This window comes from Entelurus aequoreus, linkage group LG02 (assembly GCF_033978785.1).
Source record: "Entelurus aequoreus isolate RoL-2023_Sb linkage group LG02, RoL_Eaeq_v1.1, whole genome shotgun sequence".
NCBI classification, from domain to species: Eukaryota; Metazoa; Chordata; class Actinopteri; order Syngnathiformes; family Syngnathidae; genus Entelurus; species Entelurus aequoreus.
In genome coordinates, this window is record NC_084732.1 from 40,173,104 (window position 1) to 40,193,346 (window position 20,243).

The 20,243-nt window shown below is 38.4% G+C and overlaps 1 protein-coding gene across 1 annotated transcript in view; it reads left to right on the forward strand.

The window, feature by feature from the left end:
• Positions 1 to 20,243, forward strand: part of spon1a (spondin 1a) — a 200,639-nt gene that overhangs the window by 33,199 nt on the left and 147,197 nt on the right. Inside the window, exon 4 of the mRNA XM_062026768.1 lies at positions 3,400 to 3,533. Within this exon, the coding sequence (XP_061882752.1) occupies positions 3,400 to 3,533 (134 nt within the window). The remainder of the gene's footprint in view (positions 1 to 3,399; positions 3,534 to 20,243) is intronic.

Genomic DNA, 20,243 nt, shown 5'->3' on the forward strand with positions numbered 1-20,243 from the left:
ACATCCTTCTGTATCTTGGGGAATTGACAAACATGTGACACAAACGTAACAGTTTTTTTAATCAAAATTTTGCATTATTAATGTCTGTTTTACAGATCATCTTCAAGGCACTTTCTGACCGTCTCTTCAGGATGCACCGTTTTTGTGGGCAGTCGTATTTACATGCGTCTACTTCGACATAGACTTCTCTCCGCCAGCCGTGTTGTAGTTTTTAGTACTTCCATATCGTGTCTACTGACAGATGTAAGCTACAACTATACGCTACTTTGTATTACAAATAGCAACAGCGGAGGATGCATGTGCATGTACAAACCAGTCTGCCCTACAACAAATCATTAACTACAACGTCGGACAACAAAGGCGGACTCGCGCAAAGTTTGTTGGGTAAACTTTTATCATAAATGGAGATATCCGCTAATGTCACCAATTGGAAAAACTTCACAAGTAGGGCAAATTCCAAACGGCTCATTTGGAGGAATTATGCAAGAAGGCAAAATTGTTTTATAAATATCTCCGCCATGCCTCCATGTTTTGATTTCATATTTTCGGGACTTATGTAGATCCTTAATGCACAACCAGTACCAATAGGTAAGAAAAGTTGTTTTTGCATAAAAAAGTCCCTTTTAACATACATTGCTACTATGCAAACAAGTCACCAGAGGATTCCTTTGAGAAACCATGACATCAACGGGGTATAATCTCACAGGCCACACACAGAGAACGGGAGCTAATCCTAATGGCCTCAGTGTTTCTCAAATAATACCCCTATGGAAGTATTGTTGTTGCAAAACAATTTTCAAATGCATATCTCAATCTGTTTTTGTGTGTTTGTGTGTGTAATCAGATGTGTCGGTTGTCTAGTTTGTGTGTCTGTGTTTGGATTTCTTTGTTTGGGAAAACAATCTGTCCGTCCGTGTGGCGAATTGTGCGCGTGTGTATGTGTAAAAAAAACAAAATGGGCGTGCCTGCTGCGATTTGTCTGTATGTGTAAAACACAGTCTGTGTTCGTGTTCAACTCTTTGTGAAAAGCAGGAAGGTCCGACTGGCTTTTTTTTTTTACACAGAAAAATTGCTCCAATGCCACTATTCAATTTGAATCTGAGGCTAACTTCAGCCTTGATAATATCTCTGGGTGCTAGGTGCCGAGTATTGTGAGTTAGTATCGTCAAAGGAAAGTGGAAATTACAGACAAATCTTTTCTACATGGACACTGACTGAAAAACATGAACAATCATATTACAATATCTGTAAAGCATTAGCCCACATTTCATGTTTTGTTTGTACACAGCTAGCCAGACAGCGAATGTACTGTAGTTGTAATAACACGCATGATGTGCTGCGTGTATCATGATCGATATAAAGTGTGACTTAGTGGATGGACTAAGTCACAACATCAACATGTCTGTTTGGTGCAGCTGGACGGGGACGTTTTTTTCTGGTTTATTTAGGGTAAGAACGCCATGTATGTCGAAATAGCTTGTCTCCAATTTCCACATTTGCAGCTTCAAATCGCTTTCACCTCACTCTATCGGCTCCCGTCTGCTCCAACGTTTCACCGTCTTCACTGTGCTCACTTCTAGAAGCAGCAGTTCATATTCTGTTAATTCTGGTTCAAAAAGATACGGTTCTGAATCCTCATTTGTCCAAAAATAGTCGTCTTCATTGTTTGTTACAAAGTCTGCCATGACTAGAACACACACAAGCGTTTTGTATCCGGAAGTAGGAACACATAATTGTCGGACATGCGCTGCTATGGAAACAGAAATCAGAGAAGTCAGTCGCGTCATTGATTAAAATGATCAAAATATGGTAAATATTTTACATAATACAAGTTGTTATGAATGTGTCGTTTCCAGTGAAGGTTGGACTCCGCCAGGGCTGCCCTTTGTCACCGATTCTGTTCATAACCTTTATGGACAGAATTTCTAGGCGCAGTCAGGGCGTTGAGGGTATCTGGTTTGGTGGATGCAGGATTAGGTCTCTGCTATTTGCAGATGATGTGGTCCTGATTGCTTCATCTGGCCAGGATCTTCAGCTCTCACTGGATCGGTTTGCAGCCGAGTGTGAACCGACTGGGATGGGAATCAGCACCTCCAAGTCCGAGTCCATGGTTCTCGCCCGGAAAAGGGTGGAGTGCCATCTCCGGGTTGGGGAGGAGATCTTGCCCCGAGTGGAGGAGTTCAAGTACCTCGGAGTCTTGTTCACGAGTGAGGGAAGAGTGGATCGTGAGATCGACAGGCGGATCGGTGCGGCGTCTTCAGTAATGCGGACGCTGTATCGATCCGTTGTGGTGAAGAAGGAGCTGAGCCGGAAAGCAAAGCTCTCGATTTACCGGTCGATCTACGTTCCCATCCTCACCTATGGTCATGAGCTTTAGGTCATGACCGAAAGGACAAGATCACGGGTACAAGCGGCCGAAATGAGTTTCCTCCGCCGGGTGGCGGGGCTCTCCCTTAGAGATAGGGTGAGAAGCTCTGTCATCCGGGGGAAGCTCAAAGTAAAGCCGCTGCTCCTCCACATCGAGAAAAGACAGATGAGGTGGTTCGGGCATCTGGTCAGGATGCCACTCAAACGCCTCCCTAGGGAGGTGTTTAGGGCACGTCCGACCGGTAGGAGGCCACGGGGAAGACCCAGGACACGTTGGGAAGACTATCTCTCCCGGTTGGCCTGGGAACGCCTCGGAATCCCCCGGGAGGAGCTGGACGAAGTGGCTGGGGAAAGGGAAGTCTGGGCTTCCCTGCTTAGGCTGCTTCCCCCGCGACCCGACCTCGGATAAGCGGAAGAAGATGGATGGCTGGATGGATGGATGAATGTGTCTGTTACTACATTATGTACATACCTGCATATAAAACGTTGATGGTGGCTTTTGAAGTTATTTTAGAGGGCTTTGAAGGCTACAACAGTGACTCCCATTAGCTGCATCTTTTATCATCTTTCTAATAAAACAAAAAAAAAACGGTGTTCTTGTCTTTAATAATGATTGTGAACGATGGGCAAAATTCCAAAAAAGTGCAGTTCCCCTTTAAAGCTTGAAAAGATTCTAAATACATTTTTGGTTACCTCACTCCTTGCCACCTTAAGAGTTGCGCTGGACGAAGGCTGACACCACAGCCAATTAGAACCCTCGACTCTTAAATTAGTGGGATGAGGGTTCAAGGACTCAGCTGGATAGAGCAGGCGGTTTACACTCTTCTCTCTTAACAAAGATACAACAGTTGTGTTTAATAACACATTGAGTCACTTTTGCACATTATTCAATCAATCAATCAATCAATGTTTATTTATATAGCCCTAAATCACAAGTGTCTCAAAGGGCTGTACAAGTAAATTTGAATGAAACTGTTTGGTTTTGTCTATTGCCAATCTACAAAACAATTTGTTTGTGTGTCATCTGGATAGATAATCGACGAGGAGGAAACACAGTTTATGATCAACTGCCCACCAGCAGTGACTGAGGGGACACCACGCCGACGCACCAGCATCCAGGTGTTTTGGACTGCGCCCCCTAGCGGATCTGGTTGTGTATTACTCAAGTACGTATGGTAATGGTTTCAGACACGCCAAGTTACTGTACATTAAAGAATATCGCACATTAACACTTGCCCAATTCATCATCTGAAAAGGAATAGAAAGAAGCAAGGCCAATCGAATATTTTCCTGCTAATACAATAATACAATGTGTTTAACCTTGGGGAAACCTGGGACCTATGTGGGTCTTTTTATTGCTTTTGAAGATGACATCATGTAACATAATATTCATTTTAAAGGTTGGCAGGGTAAAATACCGTACAGCCACAGGAGTTGTACAGCAATTAGTCTCAAAATTTGCATTGTTAAGGTGCACACAATGATTGGCACACACACACTAGGTGTGGCAAAACGATTCTCTGCATTTGACCCATCATCCTTGATCACCCCCTGGGAGGAGCAGTGGGCAGCATCGGTGGCCGTGCCCGGGAATCATTTTTGGTGATTTAACTCCCAATTCTAACCCTTGATGCTGAGTGCCAAGCAGGGAGGTAATTGGTCCCATTTTTATAGTCTTTGGTATGACTCGGCCAGGGTTTGAACTCACAACCTACCGATCTCAGGGCGGACACTCTAACCACTAGGCCACTGTCCATTCTATGCTAAGTTATTTTTAGCACAAGTTATTGAGTGAATATTAATTGGAGTTCCCCAGGACCCTTTTGTCCCCCATTGACTCCCTTTTATAATGGCCATTTTTCGATGTACTGTAAACCTGGTATTTTATAATGTTTTTTTCATGAAAACCAAATTAATCCAAGCGATTCCCTTTGAGAAACGTGCAAACCTTGTTAGAGATGTATTTTGACCTCTCAACCACTAGACACCGCCAGAGTACCATATATTAATTTTAGGCGCATAGTGTAACGTCTGGGTCGCATGGTTGCGGCGGTCTAGTTCCCAAGATGCAGAAAGAGCGACAGGAAAGCACCGTGCAGGTAAGGTGCTTATTTATTCTCAATAAGTGAGGGGAAAAAATACAAAAAGGCCGACGTAACCGATGGGAAACTGCTACAAAGCTTAACACAGGAACAAGCAAAGGCAAGTGACAAGTAGGAGAAACCAAAACGCAAGCTGTCGTATGAAACGAGACTGCGACACGAGGCAGGAATAAATAGGTCTCTGATTAGTGACCGGGAGCAGGTGAGCGTCCCGACCACTAATCCGAGGCAGGTGACGAAAATCAGCAGCCATGGCAACTAAGAAAACAAACGAGGGTGCTGAAACAGAAATAAACAACAACTAAGGAAATACCAAACTAAACCTAACGTGACCCGGGCGATGGATCATGACACATAGTTCCTTTAAATCTGACAACAACGTGTAATAAAAACGATGTTGGTGAGTTGGTAGTGAGATAAGAATTGTTTGGATGCGGTTACATAAATATTGTGCATGAATGCACAAATATTGCAAAGTTTGTGTCTTTGCCATGAGAGAAAACTGGGTTTTTCTTTGACAAAAAAAGCATAAAACAGTAAAAAGAACAGATTAAAAATGTTATATCGACGAATAGAGCTTATGTAGATCCAGAGATTTAAGTGTTTAAAAGTACAAAAAACTATTAACATATATGGCTTACTTTTGCGACCATTATAGCTGAAACCCTTACCCGGGACCTATAATATTCACCACATTTGGGGGATCCCCAAGATTAAACATCCTAATACTTAATTGTTGACATTTATAATTCATCATATGTTTTACATTTACTGTAGTCTTAGAAAATGTGTTTACTTCCTGTGTTTAGGTCTCCATTTTCTAATAGGGAATAGAAAAATGTGTAACCATTGATAAATAGTAATGTCTAAAAAGTCAAATGGACGGTCTTACTAGTGGGAGCCAGTGGCTGGTGGTACTTTAAGAACAAAAACAACAGGAATGTCAACACACTTCTAACGGTGCAGTGTAAGGACATTTTAACACTAAAAGTAACTTAACACAACAAACCATAAAACTATAAAAACACAAATAAAAATATGTCTACTCTAGCTACCATATATCACTTCCATCATGCTTTACGTGTTTGTTAAGCAAATGCTACAGTAGATGACTTCCAGTGTACAGCCTACTGGGGCTGCAACTAACAAATATTCTGATAGTCGACTCGTCATCAACCATCTTATTATTATTATCGATTAGTCCACTAATTGGATTATGACGTTTACAACTATTTAGCCATCGGCTTTTGATTTTAGCTTGAAAAAAAATGAAAATGTAAAAAATTAAGAAATAAAATCTGTTTTAATTTTTTTTAGGTCAGTTATAATTGACAATACAGATGCCTACTTCATTTAGACATGTACAGGTATTTACACTGTAACTGTGCTGCTCTTTACGCTGTTGCAAAACAAAAATACCTATTACATTTTTTTCCCCTATTTAAAACTAAGGACAGACAAAATGCTGACAAAAACAAAGCAGCAATTATTTTATGTAAATGACAAAGCAACACCAAAGCTATCTAGCGCCCTCAAAAAGAAAAGTGCATGTTGTGGTGATGTGTTAACAAAGCTGCACTCGGGTATGTTATTAACTCTTGGCATTTTCAGCTATCTATTCTCATTGTATATTATTATTTTCTTAATATTTTTCTGGGGCATTTAAGATATCTAAAATATTGTATGTTCATTATTTTATGACTTTAGCACAGTTGTGCCTAATGTTTATGTGTGTGGCGCGTTCCATCATTTTCAGCAGACTGCATTTCAAAATGATTAACCCGACGCCCCCTTTGTCTCACGCGGGATCCACCTAGGAATGTGGCCTCATGAATCCCTTCCCTACTGTATTTGGACTGATACACGTAGACAAAGTTTAGCAGGTAGACCTTGGCAAAAATGGTTGGTGAAATCTATTTCAATGAGACCCCAGATCCTCCTGATATCCGACATCACACAGCAAGGTCCACTTTACAAATTAAGTAAGTTATTCATGATTAAGACATGTTTAGAATGAAATGTTTCCATACTATCCATGTATTCCCCTCCAATGTTGCTGTCTATTTATGTCTTTATTGTCGATTTTTGACGACACTGTTGCACCCATAGTGAGTACCCATTGGTAGATGTCCAAGTAAAGAGTGCTAGCTGTCTTTAAGAGGTTAGAATATTTGGCAGGTATGGGGATGTAACAAATTTTGATAATAATAAACCCCTGTAAAATCCAATACGGTCATTTTTACCGTGTCAAATGTTAATTATTCTAAAAATGTGATTGATTACCACACGTCAAAAAACTCACCGCTTGTTGATACTGCTCATTTCCTGGATAAGTTAGCTGGCACACTGATAGCTACTTGGCAGGTAGCACCGGTATTTATGGGTATAAGTACTTCTTGAGCACATTCAACAATAACTCTACTGTTATAATGATGATAATCAGAATAATTTTGGTCACAATAACCGTGATAATACATTTCCATATAGTTTCCATATCATTACATCAATAGTCAAGCGAGTGTTGGATACAGTGTTGTGACCAAACACGATCTATATTTTTCTGTCCATTTGTGTCTGAGGAATTAAACTACAGCTTTGATAGTTTTAGTTCATTTTTTTTGTCTATTTTCAGTGTACATGCTTTATCTTTCTCCAATGTTATAGTGTGCCAAAATGTAGACTGTGCACATCTTGTTTTCAGTCTATACTTTGATCTTACGTCAAAAGTGAAGTTGATTGGACCTTCAAATTATATTCTCCTCCAAAGTGCTCCAGTGGTCAAACATAGAGGACATTGTCCGTTGTCTGTGGTTGTCTGATTGTATGCGTGTCGCTGAGGATTACTGCTATCCAATATTGGCTTACACGATTCTGTGTTGGTGTATTCTCGTGCCCTTGCTTTGCTTTCTTGACAGACATAATAATGTGGTGAGTCCGATGGCTCCGTTTTGCTACCCTATAATTATTGAGCATGATTACAGAGATTTTCCTACCTGGATTTCTTCACAAGGCTGTTCAGATCAATTTTGTTAGAGTGGTAGAAACTGGACCCAGGTTGAATTTCATAGCACATTGATACAGTAAATCTGTCATGTCCAAAGGGTTGTTTGGATTAGTTTGATTGTTGTTTGCTTTTGTTAATGATCAGGCTTACACTATAACTATCAGATCAATTTCCCTTAGACATTTTTAGAGGGGTTACTAAAGTATGGAGGGTGAAACCTATTCTGCTGTGATTACGATGCACCAGCGTCCAAATGGAAGTAAATCAATCCATCCAAGTTTTTACTATTGAAAGCTCTGCCATTATCACATATGAACATTTTGCAAACAATCTTCTAGTTTCATTATATTGCACCCCCCCCGAGCTAAGCAGAAAAAAAAATGTAATTTTCCTTCCCACTTGGCCTCTCAAGGTATTCATTAACCTGTATTGGTTTTACAGTTGATTGACACACATAAATGCCTCTGCTGTGTGCCCTCCAGGCCCAATCAGAGACAATTGTATTCATGTTCAGTTGAAAACAGAAAATCGCAGATATCCTTTTGTTAATCCACTGTGGGGAAATATTGAGAATATGTTTGCAAAAAAAGGAAGGTTGAAAAAGTATTCTGTTCAATTAATGAATTTTCTTTTAATGCTTCACCATATTGTTGGCATCTCTGAAGTGAATTTGTTTGTATAATCATAACAATCTGCTAGTACGAGGTTAGTACCTTTAAAGCCCTGCAAAAATATCTCTAATGCCCTTTTTTATGCATGGTCAAAGTATTTATATAATGTAGTCAGGCCCATTTATGATAACATGTAATACTTACATGTTATTACATGACATATAATACTTACAGTATTGTGTAGTATTGTAACTTGTTTTCTGGGCGCACTGGTTTCACAAAAGGCATAGCAATTAACGTTCTACTTACATGAACAACAACAGCGAAGAGAGCACTTCTTATGTCACTGCCACTAATGGCAGGCTTCATGAGAGCCTTGGAGCTATTATCGTGTAGCTCTATTGCGTAACATTTCAAATAAAGACCATAAAACAGGGACTTACAATGTCTGCTCTCACTGAGATGCCGACTGATAGGATGGTTGTAACTTTCACTTGTGCTCTCCTTGAGCTGATACATTTTGCATAATCCTTAGACAAAATATGCTGGGAGGAAACAAGCATTGGCTGAGTTTTACTAGCGATGCTGTCGGGTGTTGTGCTGCGATCCATTTGTTGAGAGCAAGCCTCCACTGCTTGAGTTGGTCCTGATTTATACATAGCCTTCAGTTTCGAAGTTTACCAACTTCTCGGCTTGGTGCCAAAGCCTTCTACTATACAGATGAGAGGCATGATTTATAACCTGGCGTTAAATCTTACAAACTCAAAGGCGATACAGCAGCAGCAGAATATGCTCAAGTAGCTACAGTCGCTAGTTGTCGGAGGAGCAGGTGAGCAAGGCAATTCGTCAATAAACTAGAAGTTTCTTGGTGTTAGCTCTTTCAATAACAATGTTGCTATTGCTTGATAAATATGCAAGTTAAGGCATGTAAATGGAACATTGTTGGTGGCATGTACTGCAGTTGTTGCTGCTGCTGCATCACCTTCTAAAGCCCGACTTAAGAACTTTTAGTTTTGGTTGATTTTGGTGACGCCAGTGTACCAGATCGGTAGTGTTTTGCCTGAAGGGAGACCATATTTCCCAGGAGGACTAGCACATAGGGTTTGTCAGTAGGGATGATGTTTGATAAGAAATTATCGAGTTCGAGCCTATTATCGAATCCTCTTATCGAACCGATCCCTTATCGATTCTCTTATCGAGTCCAGGTAGGTTGTTGTATATGGAAAAAAACACAATATTTGGTTTAACAAATCACTTCACATTCTCTACTGCTCGCTACTATAGTTTTTACCATATCTGAGTTATTGTGCAGAAATGTGGGGAAATAACTACAAATGTGCGCTACATTCATTAATCGTGTTACAAAAATTATTAATTAGACTGATGCATAATGCTGGATATAGAGAACATACAAACACTTTATTTATTGAGTCAAAAATATTAAAGTTCGATGATTTGGTAAATTGCAAACAGCTAAAATGATGTGGAATTAAATGATGGAATGGATTAAGTAAAGAAGTTAAACATTGTACTGATATGATCCAGTTTAAGAAGCTGTTCAAATGAATAGTGCTTACAAAGTACAAAGAAGACAAATTATGAGAATTACTTTCAACCTTAAAATAAGATATTCTTCATCTCAGTATATTAATAATGACTGAATTAATTAATTACATATTACAAAACTGTTATATATACTAATTCCCAGATATTTTATTATAAAAAGGTCAGTAAATGATGTATATATTTGTATGAAGTGGGAAAGGGGTAGGATTAAATAAGCTTTACTTCTTCCTACTCCTGTAAAGTGAAATGATATGAAACTGTGATGTATTATGATGTGGTCGGATCATGTTTTGTTTAGTTATGTTCTGTTAGTTTTGGACTTCCTTAGTTGTTTTGTGCACTTCGGGGGTTTGTTTTAGTCACCATGGTTACTTATGATTTTCACCTGCCTTGTACACGCACCTGTTGCTCATCAGAGACTCTATTTAAGCCTGCCTTTGCCGGTCACTCGTCGTGGCTTCATTGTTTGCATTTGCAGCACTTACGTTGGCATTCTGGTTTTCGAGCTCATGATTCCTGTGCTAAGTTACCTTAGCTTCTAGTATTCCTGTGCTAAGTAAGTTTTTGTTTTAGCTTCTCGTGCGAACGGCACGCTTTCCTTTTGTTTCGTTTCATCTCCTACCTGCACGCTTTCGTCCGGAGCCGTCAATTTTGCATCCCGGGAACTAACCGCAGCACGCTGCACCCCACCGTGACAAATGACTGAGCTACGTGACGTCTATTGTTGTGATGTCACACGGGGCATTCCTTGTCGGGACAGGATTCGTTCCAAGTGATTCGAATAAAGAACCAACTCTTTTTCTTTACTATAGTGGTCTCGACAACGGGTACCGGTTCTCAAAAAGGGATTCGAGTCCGAGGACTCGGTTCTTTACTTATCGAACAACTGGGAAAACCGGTTTCGAGCATCATCCCTATTTGTCAGTCAGTATGACTGATATTTCCACAGTAGGAACCTACATATTTTAATCAAACGCTATATTTGCGGTTTGCAGTCATCGCATTGTTTTTTATTTATACAGTATTTTTGATTATGTTGCGTAGCTTGTCGTGTCAGTGTGGAACTGCAAACTATTAAGCTGGTAGCTATTTATTGCTACCACACAAATATTCGATAGCTAACATTAGCATTATTATTTTGATTTGAGCATCAAAATTGACTTACTAGTCCAGCAGGAACAGAGCCAAGGTAGCATCAGTCTGAAATCCCTCCTTGTCTTTGAGCACACGGCAGCGAGTGAAGGCCAGGCCAATGTTGATCCTTGACTGCGCTTTTATCCGGGTCGCCTCCCTTTTTCTTTTTTTTTTGTCTACTAAGACAAAACTTTTCGTTTCTTTGGTTGTTTTGCAGCTTCCGTCATGATAGCAGTAATAGCACTTGGGCATTCTTCTTCTTAAATTATAACTCATGCCTCTTAATTGTTTTGTGGAAGGTTGTGGCCATAAACTGAGAAGTTGGTCAACTTTGAATTGTTATTTAGACCCGGAGACCTCACGTAAAATATACAAAAACGCTTGTTTGCGCCCTGAATGAGGATTATGCTGAATTAACCATCTAATCAAGGAACACAAGTCTTGTGTTGACATATATAAACATCCCATCAGTTGGCATCCCAGTGAAAGCAGACATTGTACAGTTAGGGATTGTTTTATTATTTTCATAATTTGTATTTTTTATTTAGCACTTAACAGTACTGCTACATAATGCTTAGTGTTTCATTAGAGCTGGATCTGCTTACCACTCCGATTTCAAAACTTGTAGCTCATCCTCCTTAAATTCAGGATCAATTATATAATGTTCTGGGTCATCATTTGTCCCAAAGTAGTCATTGTTGTCTCTCATGAAGTCTGCCCTGATTAGTGGTAATTGTTATTGAAGGAAATAGTAGTGATAGTCTGACAGTCTGTGAAATCAATGTGTCACCGTAATGCTTTCAATGATAAGGTAAATATTACACATGTTATGATGAATATGACGAATATCCCTGTTACTATATTACATATATATTTACAGCATGTATATAACATGTTGATGGGGGTTTTTGGAGGTTTTTTAGAGCGCTTTATAGGTGGAATAGAGCGAATCACATTACCTGCATTGTTAGCCACCTCTTGCCTGCCTTTATTTACAATGTACAGATAGAACATAGGCAAAAGAAAGGCATCTGTTTTTGCCTCACAGGGATTGTGAATGTAAAAAAAAAAAAAGTGAACTTCCACGTAAAATAACCAAAATACTGCAAATATTACATGCTATCATAAATGGGCCTGTTACTACAATACATATATACTGTACTTACAACATGTATATACAACAGTGTTGGAGGTTTTTGGATATTATTTTAGAGGGATTTTAAGCGGAATTGGTGAATCCCCATTACTCGCATTGTTAGCCGCCTTGTGCTAGCAGTTTTTATCTATCTAGAATGCACAGAAAAAGGAAATCAAGTGTGTCCTGGTCTTACCTAATGCAGTTTTCCTTCAACAGTACACCATCTATCCATTCATTTGTTTCCATTTCAGGATCATAATAGAGACTGGAGCTTATCCCAGCTAACTACATCCTGGACTATCCACCAGGTCTCCCAAAGTACTTGCTTGACATCGATTTAGATACATATATATACACAGGAACAGTAGTCAAAATGAAGACAACATACCAAAGCCTTGACATTGGGAAGATGGGAGAGTGTGAAAAGCGTACAGTTTCAAATAGATACTACAGAAAATCTTGATCACAGGCTGTCAGTGGATATTTATCGTGGTTCCTTCCCCTTACCCGTGCATGTCAAAATGAAGGTTGTTGTGTGCCTCTGGGCTGCAACACAAACAAGTTTTAATGAAGTTGTACTGATCGAAGTGCTACACATGTAACTGTCTAACAAGCAACACTGTAATACAAGACCTATTAAACGGAGAGATGCTTATCCTCTCTGACTGAAGGGTGTCAAGATACTTTAAATACACAAGAAGATATTTTATACAAGTCCTGTGTTCTTATTCCTCAAAAGTGCCTGTACAAAGTGATTTTACAATATGAGACCCAAGGGAGTAATTTTTATTAAAACAAATTAAAAAATGTGTGTAAGCCAGAACAACATAACTTCCATCTAGTTACAACACAGCATTAAAACACACATGTAGTGAGGTCCTGTTCAGCAAAGAGTAAGCTTCAAAATAAAAGCATGGTAGTAAGGATGTAACGATTTGTTTTAACAATTCGATTCAGAATTTGTGGTTGCCTGTACGATTCAGGGACAATATTATTTTTTTGGGAACGATACGATTCAAAATGATACAGCGAGTTGTAATCAATTCAGTAACTTTTTATTAAAAAATTAAACCAGTGTGGCTGTGAAATAAATACAGGATACTGGTCACTGCAGGGGAAGTTTCCTATATTTTTGTTATTTCTTGTAAGGAAATTACCGTAGAAATCACCCAAAATAATCCCAGCAGCGTCGGATGAGTATTTTCAATATCATTGATCATGTATTTCCTTCAGTGCAGCCTCTTCCTTAGCGAAGGTGGGAATGTACACGACACTCATAATAATACATTGCAGTAATACATTACAGTTCTTTGGGCAGGTAAAATGGCCTTAACTTCACACTCTGATTTTTTTTCATAATATGTCCTTCGAGCTCTGCACGAGAAGTTGAGGAAAAGCGGTAAAACGACAAGATTGATTCGGAGACCTCCGCAACGTCGCCCTCTGGGGAGCATCATCTCTGATCTTTTCGCGTAACATTTACGGTCTGCAATTATTTAAAAGTGCCAAAAAACTTTATGTAAAGACAGATCTTCTTAAAGCTAATGTTTTCTTCTCTGGTATCCATAAAATTGACCAATTACCTTTTAAAATTTAGATCGATATATATCTTCTGGAAGGCCAACTCACCGAACGCAAATCGATTTTCTTCTATTTTAGGAATATAAATTGATTTATCAATATATCAATCAATCTTTACACCTCTACATGGTAGTACTAATTTAAGGTAGTAATAACTGGAATTCTACCACAGTAAATAACAAAATGCAATAATTAATTTGTTTTCCTTTGTGTTGACATTGTCGCCAACACATACAACCACAATGACTGCAGCAGTTAAGCCATTCTTCCTATGCCTTTTAAAAGTACATGCGGCAATGGATATGTTCGCTTTTGGTTTCTGTTAGGTCAACAACCGCTTATATAGACGTAAGTCAGCCACTTAGAGGCTCGTCAACCGAAATTGGTTTCACTCTGTTTGTATTCACATTGTTACCCGTATACAATTTTATTCAGGTAAACAACCATTTGAAGCTGTTCTGCTGCGGCTGCAGCTGGATTATAGAACTAATTTAAACACTAAACGCACATCCTGGTGGGCAGAGACTTATCAAACAGCCGCATTTTAACACTAAAACGTATTTGTATACGCAATGAAATGAATGCAAAGTAAAAACAATACATGTGTATTCCGCCAGTGATAGACAACAATAACAAATAGAGATGAATGTCTGCCTCATTCATTCAAAACACCCACAAGCAACATTGTTAATCATACTTTAGTGATGTAATGATTAAATGTCCATACACAACAATTTAATTACGACACCACAACACACCATAGACATGTAAACTGGCAATTAGAAATCATTCACTGTGTAGTTTGAAGCTAAAAGATCAAAGGCATCCACCACAATGGAAGTCATTTTCTATGTCTCTGATGATCACCATAACTACAAGAACCAACTAAGCATATGTTATTCAAACACGTTAAAACATCCCCAACAACACAAAATAGGAGTGAAAGTTATAGTTACCTGGAGTTTCTGCTTGTGACAGTTACTAGCCTTATCTTATTAGCGTGTAGCATTCTTTTCCACTTCCGTAATCCACCAAAGTTGAACGAGCTGAAATGACCACAATCGCCCCTTGGTGCACAGGATATGGCCAACAGTGGGATTACAAGGAGTGTATGGAAATTGGTACTTCAAACATGCGTATCAGAATAAAAGAAAATAAATTGTTTTAAAAAAAAATTGACTAATTTTGAACATGGAATTGTGTGGTGTGCTGCTAGTTGGTTTATCATTACTGTCATGTCACGTCTCATGACAAGTGTTAGTAGTTTCTGGTATGTTGTGTTATTTCCTGTCCAGCACTCTCATTCTGTTTGCCTCCTTTTGCCACTATTTCTGCTTTCTTGGTGCTGGGTTCCTCACCTGTCCCTGATTGGCAATCAGGATGCACCGGTTCAGGATGCTTTTCTTATATACCAGCCCTGTCCTCTAGTTATCGTTGCTTTACTTTTGTGCTTTTTCTTTACCTAAACGTGCATAGGTTTCCTTGTGCACTATTTCTTAATTTGTGTTTTGTCATTGGATACATTGTTTCGTGCACCTTGCCTGTCGTCCCTGCATCATGGAGTCATGACCAACAACAGCCACATCGAAACATAAGAATTACCTTGCACTGCAAAAGTAGTTGTCTTGTTTCAGGCTCAAAAGGTGGGTGTTGGGAGAATGCTTCTCTGCTGTGAGATGGTACATATAATGTTACAATCTCTACCCGGTAATAAAAAAAAAAACTCACAGTAAAAAATTATGGAACGCTAAAAGTTTTTATGGCAGACTACTTCACAAAACGGAATTTAATTGTACAGGTTTTTTTTAAGTAAGACACCCAGAATGTATGTGAATAAAGGATGTGGGATTTACAATATAAACTATGATCAATAAAACTTTAATTAAAAAAAGTAAGTGAATGACCCTCGTTTACTTCCTGGATGACCCCCCTGATATGTTTTTGCAATCAAGCGAAAACACTGCAAGAATGCAACAAACACAGCAAAATATGAAAGCACAGATAAAAAACACACACAATAACCGATAAAATTGTACTTTTGTCGCTTAAAGATTGCTTCTCGGTCACGTAGCTTTATCTGCTTTGCATTCTATTTTCTCTCCAACTTCGTTTCCCTGGAGCTGCTCTAACAAAGTCCCTATGATTACCTTAATCACCTTTGAATCTCTAGAAAGTACAGATTGCTTTAGAAAACATTGGAATAATTTGTATAGTTAAATTTAAAAAGAGCTTTGCAAATTCTACTGCCGGCTACAGCATCCTTGTTAAAGTTTGAAAATAATAATTCAGAAATGTCTAGTGGGCATAACGAGCCACATGTGGCTCACATTATTATGCCCAGTAATTAGCGCAGAGAAAATTGTTTGTTTTATTTTGGAGCATACACAATTCAAATGGGTTCTTGCTGTGTACATGCACCACTTATCTGCAGGCTTTCATGGAAATCCTTTATGTAGTTCTTGCGTAATCCTAACTAACAGGAGTGAAAGCTACATGTTGCTTTCATGTTTGACAAATGTAATAATGGCAGATAATTACTTTTTCGGTATAGCCTCAGATGAGGCAATACTTATTTTTCATTTCACTTCCATTTCTATACACAGCGGTCAGTATATACTTAAGACATCATCGTAAAAATAGAATATGTCCTCAAAATTAGAAGAGTATCTGCTCCTGTGACTCACATGTTGCCCCTCCCAAGTGGTTTACGGCAGTATAATTGATGGCCAGTTGCTGTCTTTTTGATGGAAGCCTGTGTTTGGTGGTTTGGTTGGCCTTAAGGTTACTGATGACAGGGTCAGACTAAGATGCTTATTCTAGTCCTAAATCATAAGTAAAAACATTTTAGCATCCAGCTGTAGCTTCATGTTTTGTTATATATGGTGTTACACAAGGTATTATTCTTTATTAGGGATACCAATAACTCGAATGGTTCTATTGGTTAGACAAGGCAGATATGTAAATAACTATTGAGTCTGTTGTTAAATTCAAATGCCCAGAATGTCTCATATTATTACATCACACAACACTGGTGAGGAAATGTACCGTTTAATCCGACATCATCTCTAAATAGCATGCAACAAAGAGTGAAGTGGTTTTGGGTACAGCAATGTTGACACAAATCAACTCTGACTTAGCAGCTGGAGGCTGTGGTTCAAATCCTGTAGCTGTCAACAACAGCCATTAAAGAGTCTTATGGTCTGCTGTTCATAACAAAAACCTTTCCTGAATAGTGTTTGGCAGTCGGCAGTGGAAATGTGTTTGCACAATTTAGGACTGCTGTTGGGAGATTAACAATGGTCTTGTTTTCCTAATGAGATTGTGGCGGGGATCTAGTCCTGTAATTGATTGTAATTTAAAGCTGCTTGGTGATGGAGTTGGACAAACGGAGCTTATTTCCAAGCCCAGTCAAGTCCAAAACTGTAAGGGTAGCAGTGTTTTTTGTTTTGCACATATATGTGTGTGTGTATATATATATATATATATATATATATATATATATATATATATATATATATATATATATATATATGATCACCATAACTACATATATATATATATATATATATATATATATATATATATATATATATATATATATATATATATATATATATATATATATATATATATATATATATATATATATATATGATCACCATAACTACATATATATATATATATATATATATATATATATATATATATATATATATATATATATATATATATATATATATATATATATATATATATATATATATATATACACAAAACCAGTGAAGTTGGCATGTTTTGTAAATCGTAAATAAAAACAGAATACAATGATTTGCAAATCCGTTTCAACTTATATCCAATTTAATATACTGCAAAAACAAGATACTTAACGTTCGAACTGGTAAACTTTATTTTTTGCTCATTTGTAATTTGATGCCTGCAACATGTTTGAAAAAAGCTGGCACAAGTGGCAAAAAAGACTTGAGAAATGATCAACAAACACTCATTTGGAACATCCCACAGGTGAACAGGCTAATTGGGAACAGGTGGGTGCCATGATTGGGTATAAAAGCAGCTTCCATGAAATGCTCAGTCATTCACAAACAAGGATGGTCACCACTTTGTGAACAGCTGCATGAGCAAATTGTTGTACAGTTTAAGAACAACATTTCTCAACGAGCTATTGCAAGGCATTTAGGGATTTCACCATCTACAGTCGGTAATATCATCAAAAGGTTCAGATAATCTGGAGAAATCACTGCACGGAAGCGATTATATTACGGACCTTTGATCCCTCAGGTGGTACTGCATCAAAAAGCTACATCAGTGTGTAAAGGATATCACCACATGGGCTCAGGAACACTTCAGAAAACCACTGTCAGTAACTACATTTCATCGCTACATCTGTAAGTGCAAGTTAAAACTCTACTATGCAAAGCGAAAGCCATTTATCAACAACACCCAGAAACGCCACCGGCTTCGCTGGGCCCGAGCTCATCTAAGATGGACTGATGCAAAGTGGAAAAGTATTCTGTGGTCTGACAAGTCCACATTACAAATTATTTTTGGAAACTGTGGATGAACCATCCGGATTGTTATAGGCGCAGAGTTCAAAAGCCAGCATCTGTGATGGTATGGGGGTGTATTAGTGCCCAAGGCATGGGTAACTTACACATCTGTGAATACACCATTAATGCTGAAAGGTACATACAGGTTTTAGAGCAACATATGTTGCCATCCAAGCAACGTTATTATGGACGTCCCTGCTCATTTCAACAAGACAATGCCAAGCCACGTGTTACAACAGCGTGGCTTCATAGTAAAAGAGTGCGGGTACTACACTGGCCTGCCTGTAGTCCAGACCTGTCTCCCATTGAAAATGTGTGGTGCAATATGAAGCCTAAAATACCACAATGGAGACCCCGGACTGTTCAACAACTTAAGCTTTACATCAAGCAAGAATGGAAAATAATTCAACCTTAAAAGCTTCAAAAATTGGTCTCCTTGGTTCCCAAATGTTTACTGAGTGTTGTTAAAAGGAAAGGCCATGTAACACAGTGGTAAAAATGTCCCTGTTCCAACTTTTTTGCAATGTGTTGCTGCCATTAAATTCTAAGTTAATGATTATTTGAAAACAAAAAATTGTTTTCTCAGTTCGAACATTAAATATTTTGTCTTTGCAGTCTATTCAATTGAACATAAGTTGAAAAGGATTTGTAAATCAATGCATTCTGTTTTTATTTACGAATTACACACAATGGGCTAACTTCACTGGTTTTGTATATATATATATATATATATATATATATATATATATATATATATATATATATATATACATACACATAATACTCATTTTAGGAAAATAAATGCCCTGGCTATAATTGCAGCATTTATAGTTGTAGTTGTATGGTCTTTGAGTAAACTGCACCAAACCTGCCTTGGACATATTTTTGACTCTACCTCACATTGTTTCTGTCTTTATATTCGTTTGCATGGCGTGATACTGTAGAACTGTAAATAGAACTATGGTGCTTACCTGCCATACACCACATTAAAAAAAAGACTTATTTAACTACCTACAATATGATAGAAATGGTCCTATTATAGGTGTTGAACTGTTCTCTCGACCAATCTTCTACTCGTGTAGTTAAACAACTCAGCACCGTTTGAAGCTAATTATATGTTGCCTTTCGCACATTTACTAACTATTTGAATAAAAAAAGCATACTAATGAAAATGTGTTGACAGCAGGTAAACTGCAGGCGCCTTAGAAATTGTTTATGAATGATTATCAATGCTGTTTTTAATGTAAGACATGAATGGAAGTCTACAGTATAATTGGGTCTCTTGTCAGTCCAACATATCAATAGGTAAGCATTTATTTTATTCCTTTTGGGCTGACTCCTCATGTGGGAGTGCAGCCCTATTCCCGGGACACACAATCTTCCACAAACACTGCAGGGAATATTGTCCTGTTATGCAATGAGAGGTCCACACTTTCTGTAGTGCTCTCGTATTTTGGAATGATGCCGTTCTTGCCTGACCGAAGGACTCAATGCTGTGGCCGATCTGCTGCCTGCACCTTTTTCTTTCAGGAGCTGCATCTTCCCAGATTCCTTCGTCGAAGTAACAACTTCCGAGATTGGATTTCAGTGTGTATTTTAAGCAAAGTAGGGGCCTTTACATAGTACGCTATTCCTCCTTTAGTTGCCAATGGAGCAGCATTTTTGGGATGAAGCTACCAATCATTTGTAACATGGCCAACCCAGTGGAGCTGGGCTTTGACGATCAGACTTTTGATACACGGTAAGACAAACTTGTGCCTCAAGGTTTGACATCTTGTCCTGCCACTTGATGTTTTATATGGACTACGGACATCTTTGGATAAATCCGTTGTAGCTCCTGGATGTGACCCGGCGGTAGATTATTTCAATTTCACATTAGAATGCTTGTGTACGAATTCTGCTCTATAAATACATTTGCTTTGCCTATACTCTTGGTTACTGTAATACTGTGGACATTTTCTGTACCACTATAACTGTTCAGTGTCACGGCAAGGGCTTCAGCCGATCCCAGCAAACTCACCTGGATTTGTTTTTGTCCCACTGGGGTGAGTTTTTCCTTGCCCGTATGTGGGCTCTGTACCGAGGATGTTGTTGTGGCTTGTACAGCCCTTTGAGACACTTGTGATTTAGGGCTATATAAATAAAAATTGATTGATTGATTGATTTTCAGTCACT